Here is a 20,509-nt window from a genome sequence, read left to right as displayed (position 1 = left end):
GGGAACTGGTCCGTTGGGGCTTGTTCGACCGGGAGCCGACAAGGAACTCCCAGGCCACGCTGAGGCCGGCGTACGCGCCTGGCGATGGCTGTATTCTTCTTGAAGAGCCACTTGAATCGCCTCTTCAAGGGTGCTTGCCTGCACCCGGAACAGCTGAGTGCGTGCGGGGCCCACTCGAAGGCCGTCCATGAACACAGTCATCTTGATGTGTTCATTGAGTGGGTTTCCCACTAGGGACGCCGTGAGCTCCCGTATCTCTTGCACATACTCGTGCAGCTCGCGTCTTCCTTGTTTACACGCGAGGAAGCGCGAACGCTGGCGGTACTCGTAGTTCGCCGGGAGGAACGCGGCTCGGAGCTGTTCGCACAGCTGAGCCCAGGATGTGAAACATCCAGGGGATGTCGCTTCCCGAGTGTACACCCAACTCTTAGCACGACCGCTAAGGTTGGAGAGTGCAAAAGCAACACGCAGTTGCTCGGTCGAGATCAGAGCCGCGTCCATCGCGAGCTCTACTTCTCGGACCCAGAAGTGAAGGTTCTCGCCTTCCTTCCCTTCATACGGCTTTACCTTCAGCCGTATTGGCTTCGGGTGAGGCGGGTTTGCTTCCGCCGCCGGAGCCTGCAGGTTCTCCCGCACATGCGCGATGAGGCCCTGCTCGTACGCGTCGAATGCATTGACGCGCTCGAGCTGCTCAGCCGGTGTTGATACCACCAGGCTCTGCAGGGCCTCCATCCCGAAGATGCCTGCCATCTTCCGAACCGACTCGAACTGAGAGTCGTTCATATGGGAGAAGTCGTTCCTATCCATGGCAACGAACTTCGGAGGTTCAGGTAGTCTACCCGCGATGGCGTGGATTGACTACAAGTGCTACCAAGTGTGACGGGGTCACACAGCACCTTGCGCTAGAGGAAGTTATCTTCCGAGAGTATACAAACTCTCAGTGAACGGCAGTTCACAGGTCCCCTCTTCAATTAAAGAGAGCGAAGTGACCTAAATAAGGTAGATTGTAAACTGAGTATATTTATAGGTAGGTTAAGTTTGAGGTTAATACAAACTATCAGTTACCTATAGAAATGCAATGTCATTTAACCAATGGTTGGTTTTGAATGACCTTGGTACCTTGTACCAAATATCCCGGAGTATGACATGTCATACTCCTGAAGTGTGAAGTGTCACACTTCATGTAACCAGGGTACACTTAGTGCTACGTACCCCGTTACACATCCCAAGGACACTCATGCGGCTGCACTACAACCGGCTACACTGAGTACACATGCGTGCAATGGCGAAGGACTATACCAAGGACTGTATGCACAAGGACATCGTTGGCTGTGCGCTGACAAGATGGTGTACTCAAACGAGAGTGCATTTATCTAGAGTTTAGTATTGACTTATTTGCTATTTGTATACTAATCTACTTTTGCGGTACAGTGGTGTTCTGGCGGAGGCTGCTCCACACTTTGCGTTTTGACGCCTGCCGCTCACCAGAGAGCAGCAGAGAAGAGCAGCCTCGCCAGCCACCGCAGTCCTGTCGCGGCCTTTTGCCCGGCACTTACGTGTTTACGTTACTTCCTGATTAGTTTCCTAAAGTTGACATTTAAGTGTATTTACATTTAAATGGCTCCTACTCTTAGAAGCGATCGACACATGGAGAACAATCCCCCCGTGACGAACCCTACGTCACCACTCCATCGCCCTTCCACCGCACTGCCACCGCCCTGCCGCACTGCCATCCGCACTGCCACCGCACTGAGACCGCCCTGCCACCGCTCTGCTACCGCCCCGAGACCGCCCTCCTTTTTTTTGTGAATACATTTTCAATGTGGCCCACAGTTAAAAAAGAAAACTTAATATATTTGTTTTAAGAGTTACTGACTTAGATGTGGCGCCATTTATGTACAGGTCGGAGGTTGTCGGAGGTCGGAGATTTTATGTTATGGAAGCGGAGCGCCCTAAGTTGCGGAGAGCCCTAATCATCGAAAATCTGATTTTTAGAGTGGTATATTTAAGTCATACACGCGACATTTTGAATTCTCGAATGTGAGTGTAGACTTTTGTCCGACTTTCCATCTCTCGCTCCGAATTCGGAGACCTTCCACTGGAAGTTCCAGAGCTCTACTGGTACTGTATTTGGCATTTGGCACGAAGCTCGGGCGGGTGAGACGCTTGGCCACTTTTCTTGTAAAGCCGCTGACTCCTGCCGCGGGAGTGATTCCTCGGCCTCAAGAGCGATGAACGAGGCCGCGGATGTGGACATGGAGACACGGCCGTGGAAGGCGTTGAAGTCTTCGGCGCTCAGTAGCGCCAAAAGTAGCGGCCTGCGCGCGGCCCGGCCCGACTGTAAGTTGTCCGATCTTCTTCTGGCCGGCCACATCCTTGGCCACCATTCTAACCTCCGAGTGTGCCCAGTGAACCGATATTCAAGCGTGGCTGCGCCCTACGGCCCGGCCGACCCCGTGGCCAGCACGTACTTTCAAGTCGTAATCAGCAAGGCCAAGGCTCCTATCGTCTGTGGCGACGCCGGACCCGTCAAGGGCAAGGCTATCTACGCCGATCGAGACCTGCCTAAGGCCACTCGCATCTGGACTGAGTCGCCCCTCGTGGCCATGCAGCACGAGATCAACCGCGGCCTGCTACCATGCTGCCAGTTCTGCTACCTGCCGCTGCTTGACGACGCCCAGGATCAGTGGCGCGACATCGTCACGCGCTACAACACACAAGTGTCCGCTAAAGCGACAGCAAAACCGGCCGGTCCAGTCAGACAGCAACAAGATCCGGCCAAGCAAGGCCGCTCGTCTGGCGTGGTAGATGATGACGCACTCGAGAAGGTGCTGAAGCTGCTCCGCATCACGCCACAGAGTTGCGGCATGGCCGGCCCGGGGGCCAAATGCTCGTGCGGTGAGCTGTACTGCTCCAAACTGTGTCGTATGCGCGCCTTTCACGAATACCATGCCATCCTGTGTCCTCGAAACGATCCATGCTCGGCCATGGGCGAGTTCCTTAAGCACACACTGCACACAAACGACATTTTCCTACTCGCTGCAAAGGTCATCGCCCGCGTACTGTCACGATATATAGTGTGGCGAGATATCGTCAAGGCTCGTGAACCCATCGATATGTTCTTCAAGAAACCGTGGTGGGAAGTGGTGGAGGTAGAACACGACGACTTTGTCGCACTACCGAGCAACGGAGAGAGTGGCAGTGACCATACAAGTAACGACAGCGGAGTGAGTAGCAATAACGAGGACAGGTCGCCCAGCGATGTCAAAGATATCGACGAAGAAGAGAAAGCGGAAGCAAACGACGGTCGTCCTACACAGCAGACGGAAGAGGAGCACGCACACTGGACGAGTGGGTCCTCCAAGGCGCAGTGTTTACAGGAAGTGATGACTATGACGCACCAGCTGTTGATCGATGCACTGGAGTGCAATCTCGTGCGTCTGGAACGGGAAGGCCAGCTTCGAGGCGTGACTGTGGAGGAAATCTGGCGCTGCTGTTCCAGTGTGCTAAGTTTCGAGTTCTTCACGGCCCAGATCGGTCTTTTCGAGATGAATAACATCAGTATGGAGGTGGATCATCCGTTCCACGCCTTCATCGATATCCTGGACCCAGATGTGCAAAGCGACTTGGCAGCAGGCGATCCGGAGCACAGTGACGGACAGATTAGTCCGAGATTACAGCCACAACTTACAACGGAGGACCAAGCGCTTCTCGGTAGTGTACGAAGTGTGCTGGAGTGGGAGAAACATCGTCTGCAAGCCGAACAGGCTGGCGACGAGGAACGAGACGCCGACGCCTTGATGTGGCTTGGCTATCCTCGTATTGAGGGCACGGCGCTGTTCCCGATTATCTGCACAATGAACCACAGTTGCGACCCCAACTGCACGGTCATGTATACAAAGAACGGCGACGGCCACGTCGTAGCAATCCGAGATATCGAAAAGGGCGAGGAGCTGTGCATCTGCTACATCGATGTCGACATGGACGTGCAAATGCGCGAGAGTAACTTGAGAGAGTACAAGTTCAAGTGTTTCTGCTCCCGATGTGTCCAGGAGCGGCAACAACTGGACCGGCCAAACCCACAGGAGCAACGAACAGCAGAGGAACGAATTGGCCCAGCAACAAGAAGCCGCCAGACTCGACACGTATCGTCAGCAAAGAAAAACAACGGCCAAACACGATAAAGCAGGTGCGTGGCCGGGTATCTCGTTGCTTAGGTCGCGCCACAATCAACTCAATGCAGGACGGCCATGGGATTTCGCTATGTATACACAACCCAGGGTACCAAGAACATGCGTCAGTATCAATATTACGCCTTGCTTGTTGGATAACATCAAGGTACAGATAAAAAAAACTTGAGCCAGAAGTTCAATTTAGAGCTGGTATGTTGCAGCCACGCCAGAGATGCCGTTGAACAGGTACGTGTGGTTGAGCGGCTCGAACTGGTGCGTGATGAGCTTGACGGCCTCCTGTGCGGCCACGCCGCCCATTAAAGCAGCGATGTTGTGCAACTCGGCCTGGCAAGATCGATTCATCTCGAGTGCGTGATCGCTGGTAATCCAGTCGGCCACGTCGCTGCCGGCCGCCAGTTTCTTAGCCTTCGACACTAGCCACGTGCCGTCCTGCGTGGCCCCAGTATCTTCCGATCCGGGATAGCGATTGAACTCGGATGCGAAGGCGGCCACAGCACGAAGCATAAAGTACCAGATTAAGGGCGACATTTCCTTGTCCTCGTCCTCTAAGTCCACACTCGACAAGTCCACGTGTTTGTATTCCTGGGCGACAGTGCGTGTTTCTAGCATGCCGACACTCGGGGCGTTCTTGCAGAATGCGGCCACTGCATTGAACGAAATACTGTCCTCGGCCAACTTCAGGCCGCGCAATTTTTGACAAAGAATTTCATGTACCTTGGTCGCATCCTGCTTGGCCTTGGTCACGTACAGTTCCTGTAGAGCCACATACGACTCGGTCGAGGCTGTCATGTCCGGCACGACTCCCGTGACAGGCAACAGACCATTGTTGTGCTTAACAAAATCTGCCAACGCGTGGGCCAGCAGCCAGAACTCTTTAGTATCTTTCGTCTTTTCTAGTGTCTCGACTGAGACGGTGTGGGCCGCTGCGGCCGCCAGCACGGGAGCAACTTCCTCGGGTATTTGAGGCGGTACGTAAGCTTTATACGCGTTCTCTGCTGCTTCAATAAAGTTAAGTTCATGGCCAGTCGGGCCCCACGCCATCTCCTGTAAACTTCTTTTGAACGCATCCTTCTCTGGAAACGTGGCCGGCGGTTTGCCATTATGGGCTTCTTTCCACTTCTTCATGGCCTGCAGCAGCAGCACCACAAAGGGAACGTGTGCGTGTTCGATAGTGGACAACGACTTTAAGTCGAAGCTATCTGCAAACTTCTGCAGCGTCGGGAACGGCGTCGACAGTCTCAGCTCGTGGCGCGGCGGATCCAGTTTGGCGTCGGCGATAGCGTGTTGGGCCACTTGCAGTCTCAACGAACCTAGAAACCCGTAAGACGTTATTAACAGCAGTGGAATCCTCTTGGCCATACACAACTCGGCCAATTTGGTCGTGGCCGCCTCATCCAGCTGCGTGGCCAGCACCAGGTTGAACTGATCCAAGTACTCGGGTTCGCTTTGCAGCACCTGCTTCACGTTGGCGTGGCGGCCATCGCCGGCCACGTCTGCGTTCATCTCCAGCAGCAACTTGGCCACCGTATTGGCTCTCGATTGGCCCACAGCGTCCGCTGTCACGAAGAAATTGTTGGTCGCATCGGCCAGGGACACTTTGGCGTCGTCCAGGATTGAAAATCGGCCGACACCGGGCAGTACCAGGTTCTTTAAAGCCTCAGAGCCAGTGGCGCAGGAACCAATGAGCAGCACATGCGTGTTGGCCAGTCGTCGCTGGCCCTCGGCGCCCCACAGACGCAGCTGGCGGTCGTACTTGTCGCCCATAGTGCTGTCGACGGAGGGATATTGACAAAGTGAAGATTTTTGCATCTGACTGATGGAGATGCAACTTTGATTCAGAAAAAAGAAGATAAACGTAATGAAATGATAGATCTATTTGGGGTTTGATACATGAAGAGCTCCTGTAATTTATTTTTTCAAGAGGATTGACGGGATTGTTTTTGTTGGCCTCTTTCCTCTCATCTCGACGCCTTTTCGCGTCCTGGAAGGATGTTGAAGAACTTCGCGACTTTGTGCGACGATCGGAGGGACTGACGACTACGGAGGCGTGCGGAGCGATGGTCACGAGGTGATTGGCGAACATGGGGAGACTTGCTTGCTTTAGCTCACCCGAAGTAGTTGCTTGAGCCGAAGCGATGAAATTTAATAATGACCACGGGATATTTGGTATGCTAAAGCAAATCCATTGCAGGTTTGCTAACCGGAAGAGAAACTTCTGCATCATCCTTTTGGTGGGCTGTAACTTATCATTGATGCGACGATTGCTTCGAGTGAAATCCTGTCAAGGATTTGCAAGAAGAGTTGAAAGGCCCACAGCATGTATTACGCTCAGACATCCCGCACGAATTTAGCGTCGCGTATACATGCACTTTGTCTCGGCGACCGAGGCCAAATTGGCGACGCCACGAGCAGCGAGGTCTGGGAGCTATCTGAATACAATTATTTATTCTCCATCCTAGCGACATCTTCAGACTAAACATTGGCAACTACACTGCAGAACCCATTTGTTTGTCCAAATGTAAATTTATATTATCGTACAGAACTAGCTTCAACTCGATGATTTTCGTGCAGTTCGTTCATGACGATTGCCGCGGATTTCAGCCAGTTCTTTCTTGCTGCCGTTGTTGCTGACGTCTACACTCTTGGCACGACGCTTCTTTGCGTCTTGAGACGAATGGATACTTGTTGTCAAGAAGCTCCCTGTCTTGCTATCGCGGTCGATAGGGCTGACCATGACGGCAGCATGCGGGGCGATGGTCACAAGATGGTTGGCGAACATGATGCTGGATGGAGTTTGCGACTTGTAAAACCGAGCGTAAATTGCTGAATGGACCATTCAATGGGGTGGAAACTGAAGACGTGAGCTGTCCATGGGATCGCCTCGTAAAGAAATGAGAGTATCCAGTTTGCCATCGTCCTGCGGTAAATGTCCCGCACTACTCCATCTGAGAACAAGCATAGCGGCTGACAGAAACATTCTTCTTGTACTCACGCAGCACCTGAAGCAGCGTTATTTTCACAAAGCTACTCAGGAATCGACTTAAATCCGCGATGGATTTGCCATGAGCACGCTGCCCAGTTGTATTACGGCACCAAGTCTCCAGGATTCTGTTGTCCCACGATAGCGTGCAAAATGAAAAGTATTAATACTACGCGACACCGCTCAACCTGTTCTAGCCCAGCACCAGTCATTATTGGACCAACATTGTTGGTCGCTTTACTCGACTTTTAATCTCGGTGAACCCACTTCAGCCGTTGGCGACACGAAGTGAACGCTCCAGGCGAAAGGCGATAACGCTAACGACGTGGCTGTCGTGTAAACGCGTGCCGCATAAGCGAAGCAGTAATGCCAGCCATGTCTACAGATGACGCGAGATCAATCATGCTGCTAGACGAAGATCGTCGTGCAATTCCACGATAGAGAATACCGTCCTGACGCCTTCGTATCGACTTGGCTGTTCCACAAGCCTCTAATTCTCTTTGCTGCAAAGACAGCCATCGCCGTGAGTCGCGACTTATCTGACGCCACCGCCGTGATGCTCGCACTTGAAGTGGGTGGATACTCACAGTACTGTACTGTACGTGAAAAAGTCCAGCCGACACACGAAAAGCTTTCTTGAAGTTGTGGAGGCGTCGTCTCATTCCCCAATTGGCCAGCAAGTGACTCCATTCAACACCATGTTCGCCAACCATTTTGCGACCATCGCCCCGCACGCAGCCGTCATGGTAGTAAGCCCCAAGGACAAGAGCTCTTCCCCCACAACGCCAGCGTCGAAAGACCGCAAGAAGAACCGAGCCAAGAGCGAGCGAGACCCCGCCGCCGACAAGAAACCGGTCCGCATCTCCACTCGTCAAACCTGCTGAACCGTATTAATGGGGACAAGCCAATGGCCGCGAAGCGTAGCGGGAGACCGTCTGTATCATACGTCCTGGGTCAAGTATTTTATATCGGAGACCATGCCAGAAGAACCTTCACAGTTCATAGATATGCAGTAAATATAAAGTGTTGATTTCATTAATTTATCGCGGAATTCCAGTTGTGTCTAGGACACCTCAAGATGGTATCCTACCGGTAGAGCACCTAGCTCAGCGAGTAGCCCGGGAGTGTGACACGCGGTGCGAAGTTAAAGAAGCCGGGTTCGTACGACTCGACTTGCGAGGCCATCTGCCCGACTGAGCAGCAGCCGCAGCAGAAGCTGAAAGCGGCGTCCTCAGCGTGCGAGCCGGGGATGCTAAAGAGCGTTCGGATTTGCCAGCGCAACCGCATAACGCATAGCGCCGAGATAACAGCGCACAGCCAGGAGAGAAAGTCGAAGAAGCAACTGTGAGTGAGCAACGCGATAAGATGCAAAACGTAGAGGCATCCGAAGAAGCCGAGCACGTGGTAGAACGGCATCAGGCCAAGACGAGCCGAGATTTGAGCCACCACGAGTCCAGGACAGCAGCAAGACATGACACCTACACATTAAAACCAGAATTGTCAATAGGTATTCAAAGCTTTAGGTTGCAAAGATAAACATAGTTACCATTGGGCACAATCGAGTCTGTGAAGCCGAAGAGCCCAGTCTTCCAACGACCAGTCATAATGCCATTAGCGTCGACACCCTGAGTGCTGTTGTCACCATCAGTCATGTTGACCGTCACGTCTGGTGGGCGGCTCGAACTGCATGCTTACTGAAGTGAGGCTTTAGAGGCTGTGAGGAATTCGAGGAATGTATAGTAGTGATGTTCATTTGAGATCAAGTCACGGCTACATGTAGAGCAACGGGTCTTCACGTTCTGATCTCTAGCATTAGGCGTATTTCTGGAAAACGGATATACTTAGGGAGGCCGAATGTGATTGTGCACATTTAAAATCCAAGTTGATTTAGCTGCGCAACATTGTGAAATTAGGAATTATTTAATGTAAGCTAAAATTTAACACTTAGTGCCTTGTTAAATGATTCTTAGACGGAATTCGTCGGACGTTCCCGATCAATTTAGAGGGGATTTACAGTACTTTGACGTCATATCTAGCTATCGTTCTGCAAGCATAAGCCTAACTTTAGAGGGCTAGATGCGGCTCGAAGTACAGAGAAATATCAAGCTTCTATTGCACTAAGTCGCTTTGTGCTTCTTACGCAGCAGTTTGCCAACTGTAGCTTAACTCAGCTGACCACAGCGTCGCTTCCGCGAATGAGCAGTAGTCTGGTCGACTGAGATGCTATCTGCACAGTCAAAGAAGACTTGCGTAGCCTCTTCGATAGTCTGTTCATTGTTTTGTGTGTCCTTCGAGGCATCATCTTTCTCTATATGTCTCATTACACACCGGAGCTCGCTCAGTCGTTTTGCAGCTTACGACTCGGCATATCTCTTCCTTTAAGCAAGCGAAATGGAGGCAGCTGTTTCGATTTATCACCGCATCTCCACAGCACCCAAGCATGGCGAACAGAACAGTCAGACATTTGAAAGTGTTCGGCAGCGCGACGAAACTTTCCACCCCAAAAATGAGCAAGTGTACGCTCAAAGTCTGTGTCAACTGTGCCGGTACGAGGTTCTGGTGGTGCTTTTAGCCTCTGTATGAGATCGTCAATGCCACAATCTTGTAGACACTTCGTAATTGCAGCATTTAAACTGTTAGTGGTTACAGTGCCCGCTCCAATTGCCCACTTTTCCAGCTCAGTAATAATATTTTTACTGTACCCATTCTTGTTGCCTCAATTTTGGAGAGAGCGGCAACCAGACTCTCTTTTAACCACCTCATCTCACACAAAATCGACTTTCCACAATCTTTGGGGGTCAAACGAACAAATACATTAATGAGAGCTTATGCAATGACCATCAGCTCGATCCGAAAAGGGACGAGGAGAGGCGGGTATTTCTTGACTGCTTGCTAGTGAGAGAGCTCGCCACGTGTGGTCAGCAGGAGCAGTGTATACCGGTACCGTTTCGGTATACCGGTACTAAAAAACTGGTGTGGAAAACACAATACCCTTGCTTCGTTCTGCTTCGCTATGGAATACACCTTTCCACAATCCTTGGGGGTCAAACGAACAAATACATTAATGAGAGCTTATGCAATGACCATCAGCTCGATCCGAAAAGGGACGAGGAGAGCGGTGCCCCCTTAAGTGGTCATGCATAGAGGCTCCACTAATGTAGCGTCGAATCCCCCGGTGGGCCTGCCACCATGTTCGCTGAAAGCGTGGTGACGGACTCCTTGCAGATCCTGGTGTAGGTCTTGTACGCGTCGGAAACCCAGCGGCCGTGTAACTGGATTGTAAGTGCATCCGTGCCAGATCGGTACATGTGCGTGGCTCCCCCGGCGCGTAGAGAATGAGAGCTGAACCGGCGGGGATCTTCGCCAGTGCGAGCGGCAGCGCCTTTGATGGCTTCGGACACATCTTCGGTCGATACGCAGGCTGGTTGTCCCGAGCGTGAGATGTACACGGCGGCTGGGATGCTTGCAGGGAGATTCCTCCTTGCTTGATGGAGGATGAGGGCTCCGAACACGGGGCACAGAAACTGGTGACCAGAGCGAGTTAGCATCCTAGTCGTTGGAGCCCCACCTTGATTGGTCTTGGACCCGATCAGGTGAATCCAAACAGCCTGAGCCTGTGACGGACACTGATGTGGCTACCCAGCGGTATCCACAACCACGATGTCTTGCGCTCTTAGAGCGAACCACTTGAAGGATCCACCTTGGATGGCTACGATCTCTGATCGTCTCAGAAGAAAGAAGAATGCCAAGCACACTACCCCCCACAGGGCTTGGCCACGGGGATGTTCCATGGCCAGGCCTCGAAAGCATGCTTCTAAGAGGTGGATTGACACGGGTGCCTTGTGGCGTCGGGGCGTGTCGATACGGCTAATTCCTTTGAGAAGCATGCGGATGTGCGGGTGTTCAATCGGGACCTCACATCCGGAGGCGGAAAAGAAATGGCGAACGCCATGGAGCACCGCCATGATGGAGGCGCTACGGATGGGACCGCCGGATCCAAAGCCAAACTGAAATCCATGTAAAACGAAATCCGATATGTGCTTCACCATATCAGTGAGAGTCATGCCATGAAGCCAGGGAGAAAGTCCTCGTCGCGAAGTCCACCTTTTCCACTTGTTGAAGGCTTGATTGTATTGATCAAACGTGGAGTCGGCAACGGAGTGCGCGCGGAGATATGCTGCCAGATACTGGCTAGGCCTTCAATGTCCGTCTTCGGGGCCACCTGCGACCATCCATGTGTTAGCGAAGCAAACACAGCTGCAAAAGATGGGTTAGCGGGATACGGGAGCCGGCATCGGCGCGCGTATTATCTGTTCCAGTGACGTGAGACGCTGAAAACCGAAGCCGATATGATGCTTCCCACCAGCTAAGCAGGCGGATCATCACTTGAGCCCTGGGGTTGCGTGAGGCCAGCTTGTTTTGCCATGCGACAGCGGATGAATTGTCGATACGGAAGTGCACGTGCCGCGGTCTGTTGCCGATGGGGCTGCTCGCGGACCATCGTTCTTCCCATGCGTGCACCGCGAAGGCACACGAGAGGAGCTCGCGGAAATTGATGTCAAAGCCGTTGGCCGCTCCCATTTTGAATTCCGCTATCAGCGATAGCTCGGATGGGGTAAATGCGTAGGTGAGCGCAGTCTTCGCCAATACGTCAAGCGCACACAGCCCGACATCCGACGCGTCCATTTCGACCACAACATCCGGGGGTGGGAGAGCGTTGAAGTATTCCAGAGATACACCGTTTAGCTGAGGGCTGTGCAGAATAAGCCACCACCAGAGCAGGTCTTCTCGCATTGCGTCTGTCACGGAGACGCCCTGAAAACGATGGAGTTGTGCCTCACGGTGGCGAGAACGCTGAAGGAACGGTCATGCGGCCCGAATGCAAGTCGCCACATGACGTAAGCTGCCCATTAATGACCGATACGCTTTTCTAGTCAACGTCGGGGAGTGGTTAGCTGAAGCGACAATCCTGCGTGCCTTTTGGATCTTGGAAACCGGTAGTGCGACCACTCCATCGACTGAGTCGAACTCCAATCCGAGAACGCGCTGGCGTGTCTTCCAATCAGTGACCTTCTCGATGTTGATGGCGTCAGCGCCCAGAATGGCCACCATTGCGTAACGGAGGGAGCGGTCTATGTCGGAACAGGTCGTTCCTATGTCTGCAGCTACGTTAATGTGGTCATCCACCCAGTGATAATTGAAGAAACCGGCCGGAGAAGCTGCGTTGGTATGGCAGCCATGAACGTGGGAAATCGCTCCGCCGAAAATCTCGTAGAATCCCGGAGAGCCTGTCCATCCGAAAGGCGCGGAAAGCTCGATCACCAGGGCGTTCTCTTCCTCGATCAGCCCGGCAAACAGGTAGACGCTGTTGCTGTGGATGCTAATATTCCGGAAGGCTGTAGCGACGTCGCCCGCCATCACATAGATTGGTACATCGGGGAATTCTTGCTTTGCTTTCAGGATCTCCCGTGCTACCGCGTCGCAGTGGATGTAGTCAGGTTTGGTAATGCTGTCTTGATCGGTGCAATCGTTGATCGATGTTTTTTCAGGATATGACAGATCGTGGATCGTACGTCCGGAAACCGTGCTGTCCTCGCTTCCCTTGTCCACGACGCCAAAGGGACTAATGATTATCTCTGGCCACTGCTTCAAAAGATCCATGTCGAGGACCAGGCACCTCCCAGCATCTTGCTCTTTCCTGATATTCTTGCGCAAGATATTAATTCTGCCCCGAGCCGAGCCATGATTCACTGGGCGAACTGACTGCCGAGGTGGTGTTTCTTTTAGCTGGACTTCGACACCTTCTTGAGCAATCTTCTGCATCTGCGCCAAGTGCTTATATTCTCTGCACAGTTCGCCAAGAACCGCTGGAACCAAATTCTTGTTCGGACGGTAATCCAGCTCCGTTTGTCCCCGAACCAGCTCCACGAACGCCGGTAGCAGTAAAGCTGAACGGCGTGCGAGCTCCGACAGAGAGCGTTGCAATGGCTTATTAAGCACGTATACAGGTCCATCAGCGCCTTCTTGCGTTGTAGGGAAATCAGGCGCTGGTAGCTTTATGCCGAAGCTGGCCATGGCCTTCCCGAGCGTAGCCGATTGAACTTCTCGATTCAGGTCCCGTCGCCGACGTGCATTCTCATGCATTTGGTCCGCGGTTTTACTTGAGACTACACGGCGACGTGGGGTTCTTTCGATCCGAAGTATGTTTCCTGTGCCATCTCTGTTAGCCGAGTGTAGCTTGTCTGGATTTGCTTGGACTTGTACCCGAAGTCGAAGGCATGCTTGTAGATATATCAGGATTCATCGGAATTTGGACCTTGGTAGACTTCGTATTATCGCGTCGGTCTTTTCGTCGTATATTCTCGCTAGTGTACAGATCGTCTGACCTGGATGGGCTGCACCCCGGGGGGCGTGTATACGTGGATGGCTGTATAGACGACATGGATTGTATAGTCAAAGCAGGCCGTATACCCGTGGGTGACTGTATTGCCGACCCAGACTGTAAAGTCAAGGGTGGCTATTTACCCGGATGTGACTGTATAGTCGACCCGGACTGTATAGTCAAGGGGGGCTGTATGGCCTTGGGTGACTGTATGGTCGACCCGGACTGTATAGTCAAAGGAGGCTGTATAGCCGAAGACGTCACTTGTCTCGATTCACCGCAGGTTAGGGTGAACCTGGAAGGCGATGAACCCGGTACATCAGCAGGTAAGGAGGGGATTTCATTGGCGAAACGGAGGCCTTCCGGAGAAATTTCTCGCTCGCGCGGCAAAATCCACCCTAACCTCCACCCCCAAACTCTCTTCGGTCGGAAAGGGCGTGTCCGAACACAGTTCGCTAAGGATGCTCGTAGCCAGAACTTCTGCAGAATCTTGTGTATTATCCTGCTTTATCTGGTTCTCGTACCGAAAGGATGTCGAGCTACAATCCCCCCGGCCCCATCAGCGACGGTCGCCTTAGTTCGTGTGGTGGGAGCCATACGTGCGATCAACCCAGTCTTGTAGACGCGCAGGTAGCGGATCCGGCCAATTGTGGACACGCTTCGAGTTGCCGCACCGGTCTCGCGAGCCTCCAGAGCATGGAAGCCCGCCACATTCAGGAGGCAAGGCTCTTGGCCGCGACGGTTCAGTGGTATTAGCCGTCGAATAGCACCCGGAATTGCGGGGTTGCGCTCATGGTCGCGCTTCCCGTTGCCGCGCGTCTCTCGAGATACTTGTTTCTCCTGGGCGAGTACGCTTACAAGCGCCATAGCCCATCCCGTGGAGTGGTACTCGATCGACCGCAGCGATTCGCAGAAGCCCGACCACCACTGCGTGTTGTCGTCCTGCATGTACGCCAGGGCCGAGCCCAAGAACTTGTTTACATACATGAGAGTAAGTCGCACACGCACCGGCGTCGTGTCCGGGTCTGCGGACTTGTTCTTCGAAACGAACACTCGCAGCCGGCTTGTAAGCTTTCGCATATACAGGATAGGGCGTCAATAAGGAACGGGTGTCAATTTATAACCTGATACAAATAATATTATGTAATTATAGAGGACTCTTGTTGAAGCACTGATTTTTGGCAGACTAAACACGGTACAGTGTACCGGAGGTACCTGTGGTGGGCGGGAAATTTGAATCCGTCGCGTTCATTCAAAAAGATGCAGCGAGAACTACACCGCCGTGTACGCCTTACCAAGCAGCAGCAACTCGAGCTGTGCAGGATGCACAGCCTTGAGCCTACGTGGAGCCTCGCAATACTTGGACGATGGGCAGAGAAGCAGTTCGCTTTGGAGAAGGCTCCAGCGAAATCAGCCGTCAAGCGAATTGTTGAATCCGAGGCGGCTCTCAAGAGTATTCCTGTTGACTTCATCGGCCTCAAGAAAGCGCCAAGGGCGTCAATGCTTGCGCTGGACTCCTGTATTGTCGAAATGGTGCTGTATGCGGAGCGGCGGCATGTTCCCATATCCAGCCGCTTGCTCATGCTTATCGGTAGGCTTTACGCCGACGCGCTTCATATCCCGCCGACCGAACGTCCTCGATTTACGCGCGATGGGTGGCTGAAGCATTTCATGCGGCGATACGGACTCCGCCATCGCCGAGACCACGGTGAAATCGGGTCCGTAGACCTTCCTGCTGCGCGCAAGGCCGCGCTGGACATGCGCAAAACGATCGCGAAGTATCACCCTGACGATGTGTACAACATGGACGAAGCTGCATTTTTTTTCAAGGCGACGCCAAACGCTAGCATATGCCTAAAAGCAGCTCCATCGCGGAAAAAGAGAAAGGATCGCATGACAATTGTGGTGGCTACTAACAGCTCGGGTACGGACAAGCTCCCGCTTCTCTTTCTTGGGAAAGCCCAGCGGCCTCGGTGGTTACCCAAGAAGCCTGCAGATGCGGAATACCGAGGGACCAGCAAAGGGTGGATGACGGTGCCTGTCTTTCAAGACTGGCTGAAAGAGCTGGACCGACGGATGGGGCACGCCGGAAGGAAGATTCTTCTTCTACTTGACAATGCACCCGTTCATATTGCTCCAGAGACTGACCCAGACAACGTTGAGCTTCTGTTCCTGCCACCTAACACGACGGCAGCCATTCAACCGATGGATCAGGGCGTTATTGCGTGGGTGAAGCGGCGCGTGCTAAACGATTGTGGGGAGGAAGCAGTGTGGAAACTGTGCTGTGAAGAAGATCCTTTTACGATTGAAACATCAGACGCTGTCATGTGGTGCAATGATGCCTGGAATGCCTTAGACGCCGACACGATCAAGGCGTGCTGGAGGCACGCAGGTTTGTACGTAGATAGAACCCAGATTGGTGACATTATTAACTAAAATAAGTACATAATCACATATTTTACATTTTATGCCCTCCCATCCGAAAATACCGCCAATAATCAGTATATATCAGGCGTTCCTTATTGACGCCCCATTCTGTAGTCGTACCACACATCTTGACCCAGCGCGTTCAGTCCGTGGATGGCGTCCAGGATGTCCTCGTAGGAACCGCATTCAACACCTACGGTAGGTAGCCCAGCCGAAGGTCCGAAGTCGCTTGAGAAATTTGCGTTGGTTGAGCCATCTTCCAGGCATGCCATCTCGCTGCTCTCCTTGAAGTGCATGATCGTCAGTCCGCGAGACCCTAGTCGGCCGCTGAAGATGGCCATCAACACGGCCGGTGTCGCTCGAAACTTGACGCACTCAAGCTCCCGTACCCGTAGAACAAAAGACATAGCAGACGTAATCTTACCTGAGTTCATGCCGAAATCCCGGAACATCCGACTCGCAGCCAACAGGTGGGCCTGCGGAGGATTGTAGTCGCCCTTCGTCTTCTTGGAACCTTCTTGGAAGCTTGAGCTTGTCAGAAAGCGAACGTCCGGGGGAGGGAGCTCTCCCTTCGAGTTGGGCGCTGTCACGATGGCTGGGGTAGCCCCGCCCCGACCAACACCGTTATGACCGTGGAGGAGGCGTAGACGGATGACTTCCTCTCGCAGCGCACGCAGTTCTGTCCTGACTTCCGTAACAGGCCCTCGTGGTGTCGTAGCAGCAACTTCTCCCGCCTCACCTTCAAGCCGTGACTCCGGCGTGTCAGCAGTATCCGTCACCGTGGCATGGCCGGGATCAAACGACGCCATGAACGACGTCAGGTCGAAGCCTTGACGTGTCGATGTTGTCTCGGGGAAGGATGACGCTGGCAGCTGCACGCTGGTCGCCGGTACCTCCGTTGAAGCTGGAGCCTTCTTCGACCTTTTCGACATGGGCGGAGCCACCTTGTCCTCGAGCTCTTGGTCAGACGGCGTGTTGTCCTCACCATCGCCGGGCTTCTTGCGACCCGTACTCGCCGCAGGGGTGCGCTTCGTCGCCTTCTTCTTGCCCTTCCGGGCCTCAGTTAACGCGGCAGCGGTCGTCCCGCGATGCGCAGCACGCTTGCTGGTGCGCAGTGGAGGGGGGTCCGTTGTGGTACGCGCAGATGTAGCCGTCCACGGCTCGTCACCGCCTGCTACATCGACGACGACGTCTCTGCTGGCGGAAGCTACGCTGTCCGTAGGGGTATTATCGGCCCTGGACGACGGCGAGTTGGGAGCACTGGTGGCCTCGGTGGTCGCTTGAGTGGTCATCGTGCGATAATGTTGTAGGAAGCCCCCTTTATTTCATGACTGCTTGCTGCTTGTTCTCCAAATACGAAGTGAGAGAGCTCGCCACGTGTGGTCAGCAACAAGCAGGAGCAGTGTATACCGGTACCGTTTCGGTATACCGGTACTAAAAAAACTGGTGTGGAAAACACAATTCCCTTGCTTCGCTCTGCTTCGCTATGGAATACACCACATGTGGTGGCACACCAGTTGGACGGATGCGGGGGTCTGAGCTTCCATCGCCGGCACTCAGTAAGAGACGAAAGAAGACCCGCGTCTTGAAAAAGAGGCGTCAGGAAAACGGGGTGCTTGGGTAATATAGCTCGGGTCAGGTAGCGATGATGAAAGGTTAGAGGCTAAACAATACTCCGCTATGAACTTCAACCTTTGCGGTAGTCCTGGGAACATCAAGCGAGCCCCACGTTGGACAGTTTCGTCGCTTTCACTGAAGTAGGGCGGTAACGTAGAAAACTTGTGGCTCTCCGTGGGCAAGCCGGTCACTGTCCGTCCCACGGGCATGTCCCCAGCAGCTTCGTAGCGTAAGTAAGTATTCTGGACACCGCCAAGTGACCAGCCAGCTCTCAGATGAACTGCCGTCGATGACGGACACGCCGTCGAGCCCGAAGAGCAAAATGTAGCGGAGCCTTTCCGCATGGAGTGCGTACCCAGTTCACTGGGATTAAGGCCCTATCGTCTTAGCTCGGCTTCAACTTCTTCTTCAGATAATAAGCGTTGCCAGCACTTCCGAAATCGCTCATACTGGCTGCTACCAGGGAATAAGAGGTCACTTGAATCAAATGTTGTAGACGCCCAATAGAGACCCAGAGCGAGAATGGGGCAGATAGAGGGCTGCAAGGGATTGACATAGACATGACGAGAATCCCGTGGACGATCGCCACCTTGGTCGTTTTTCATGTGGGCGAAATAAATCTGAAGTGCATCACCTGTCCATTCCATATCTGAGTGCCGAATTACAAAAGCATTGGAAGAGCAACACATAAGGTTCCATGCTATTACCTTATAGGAGTGTGCAAAGCTCATCTCCTTGCCAGGAAATGCAAGCATTTTACTGCATAAACCGGTACAAATCGAGCATCAGCGAATCTTTGCCAGTCTTGATCTCACTGACGCCATTGGACGCATCCTTGGCCAACTTGCGCTTAAGACCCTTGATATAGGTAGTTAACTCCGTTTCCAATGTCTTGCTGAAGTCCCGAAACAGGTTAAAGAGACCTGCTCTGTGCGTGCTGAGAGCGGAGTAGCTAAGCGCTCCTCCATCCTTTCGTTTAAGTGTGACGAGCTAGGTGATGAAGTCCTCCGCCGTCAGGGTGTCAAAGTCAAGAGGTATAATCCGGGGATCCTGGTTGACTGCTTCCTTAACGCGTGCCCGTAGTTGACTGGTCGAGTAGACAGCAGCATCGCCGATACATTCAGCAAGCTGGGGTGCGGTGAGATGCTCTTCCTTTTGTACTGCCCAAGCCAGAAAACGACAGTAGGAGCTCTGACAAGTGGCGCGAGAACGGGCTGTTACGGTGTTCTCGCGAATATGGCGCACATGTTCTCGTAAAGAGCTTGAATCATACCCCTCTATTGCAGTTGGATTCTTGTCTGCTGTATTCCGGCGAATTTGCGATTTGCGATCATCGCCACACGTTTACACAGAGAATAAAATACCGATTTTTCAGAAAATGTCGGACACAATGTCTGACTCTTAGCCTGAAAATGAGTTTAATGTCGGCCAAATTTTGAGGAATGCATTTCTTACAGTGTTTTCAATGATGTTTTTCCAGACGGCAATTGTGTGCTTGATTGTTGTAAACCTCTTGTCTTTCGCAGTAGGTTTTTTGCTGTATCCTCTAGCAACCTGGCTGACTTCAGGCCTTCAATGGGCCCATCACACCGACATCTAGCGGCTGACATACGGAGGTAGAGTTTTTTTGGCAGTTCCTGCAAATACGAGAAAAGCTCGCCAGCAACGATTCCCTTAGATTCATCCGATACGTGGCACTCTAGGTTGGCGACGAGAAGTACGGAAGGATCCTCGATGCATGGTAGCATTACGGTATGTAGATACGTAGACCAAACATTACTATCATCCAAGCTTTGTGCCGAACAGCGTAAAAGTGGGCTTCGATAAAAAACAATAAACGTATTAGAACAATAAAAGCGACGCAGAAGGCGCAATAATGAATCGTACGCTGCTGCCGTGTCTTTGTTGTTCGTTGTAAAGTCCGTTAGTCAGTCGAAGTAGTTTTCTCGGATAAATTGGGCCATTCGTGTTGTAGTTAGCGCCTGGTCAGTGCGTCGTAGGTCCTTCATGTAAACATCAAGCGCAGGGGAAAAATGTATCGACTCGGGGCAACCCGTAGTTAGCGCCAGCGTCTTCTCTGATCCTTTATAAGCCAATATAATTTCCTTGCCAGCTATCCAGTCGCTGAGCGCTCGACGCGGGACGTCATTTTTTTTGCTGCAGCGTGTAAATTTATCCCTCAGCTCCTTTTAATACTGCACACTTAATACAAAAGATTAGTGTTTCCGTCGTGCTATTCGAGGTGACGCATCAATCTCGAGGTAAGCGAGGGGTGTGTGTGGTTCATCTGGAGTGGTGTCGCTCTCCGCTTCCATGGAGAAATTAAGCAGTGAGTGGTGGTGATTTAGCGCATTTCGTTTTAGTATTTGATTAGGTAAAAATGATTTGGTTTGACAACATGATTGGCTAACTTGAAATGGCTGTTGGAATATGTCCGGCTGTTGGATTCCGCCCGTCTGTGTAATACCGAAACGAAGTGTACCTCTGGCTACATCATGTAGCTTACATGAAGTGTGACACGTACCATCGTCTGAGGCCAATCATTAGCTGATGGCATTGCTTTACTTAAGGGATATTTTTGTTTGTTTGCTTATTGTGCTTTGCAATGCATTTGTCCTTTTCCCCTATCGTTTTGCTTGAATTAAAAAATCGTTGAGCTCGATATAAAAACAGCTGCGACCAGAATACCTACGTCGTTCCTGGGTTTGAAGCTCGATTTATGACAAATGTACTCAATTACCGTTTCAAAGTGGCAATTCGTGCGCGTCTTTTTTAATTCCATCTGAATCTCTTCATCTGCCCACGTGCAGGTTTCAATGTATCGTTTCAATGGTACATATTATAAAACGAGATATTAATAGCCGGACACCGAAATCGAGTGGATCACTTAACCTGGCAAACTTCACCCTT

At 52.3% G+C, this 20,509-nt stretch overlaps 4 protein-coding genes across 4 annotated transcripts; 1 reads left to right on the top strand and 3 right to left on the bottom strand.

Annotated features, from left to right (window-relative positions):
• Window positions 1-2,153: 2,153 nt before the first annotated feature.
• On the top strand, window positions 2,154-4,006 carry PITG_11870 (uncharacterized protein; the record flags this gene model as incomplete). Its single annotated transcript, XM_002901307.1, has 3 exons — window positions 2,154-2,340; window positions 2,410-3,719; window positions 3,869-4,006. 3 exons carry the CDS (start codon window positions 2,232-2,234, stop codon window positions 4,004-4,006), a joined length of 1,557 nt encoding a protein of 518 aa, XP_002901353.1.
• Window positions 4,007-4,373: 367 nt separating this feature from the next.
• Window positions 4,374-5,957, bottom strand: PITG_11869 (SUMO-activating enzyme (SAE), putative; the record flags this gene model as incomplete). The annotated part of the gene is made up of 1 exon (XM_002901306.1): window positions 4,374-5,957. One exon carries the CDS (start codon window positions 5,955-5,957, stop codon window positions 4,374-4,376), a length of 1,584 nt encoding a protein of 527 aa, XP_002901352.1.
• Window positions 5,958-6,741: 784 nt separating this feature from the next.
• Window positions 6,742-6,972, bottom strand: PITG_11868 (uncharacterized protein; the record flags this gene model as incomplete). Its single annotated transcript, XM_002901305.1, has 1 exon — window positions 6,742-6,972. One exon carries the CDS (start codon window positions 6,970-6,972, stop codon window positions 6,742-6,744), a length of 231 nt encoding a protein of 76 aa, XP_002901351.1.
• Window positions 6,973-18,355: 11,383 nt separating this feature from the next.
• Window positions 18,356-19,195, bottom strand: PITG_11864 (uncharacterized protein; the record flags this gene model as incomplete). The annotated part of the gene is made up of 2 exons (XM_002901304.1): window positions 18,356-18,589; window positions 19,190-19,195. 2 exons carry the CDS (start codon window positions 19,193-19,195, stop codon window positions 18,356-18,358), a joined length of 240 nt encoding a protein of 79 aa, XP_002901350.1.
• Between the last annotated feature and the right edge of the window lie 1,314 nt (window positions 19,196-20,509).

Source organism: Phytophthora infestans, genomic scaffold (genome assembly GCF_000142945.1).
Source record: "Phytophthora infestans T30-4 supercont1.21 genomic scaffold, whole genome shotgun sequence".
Lineage (NCBI taxonomy): Eukaryota > Oomycota > Peronosporomycetes > Peronosporales > Peronosporaceae > Phytophthora > Phytophthora infestans.
This window is presented reverse-complemented; position numbering and strand designations above follow the sequence as displayed.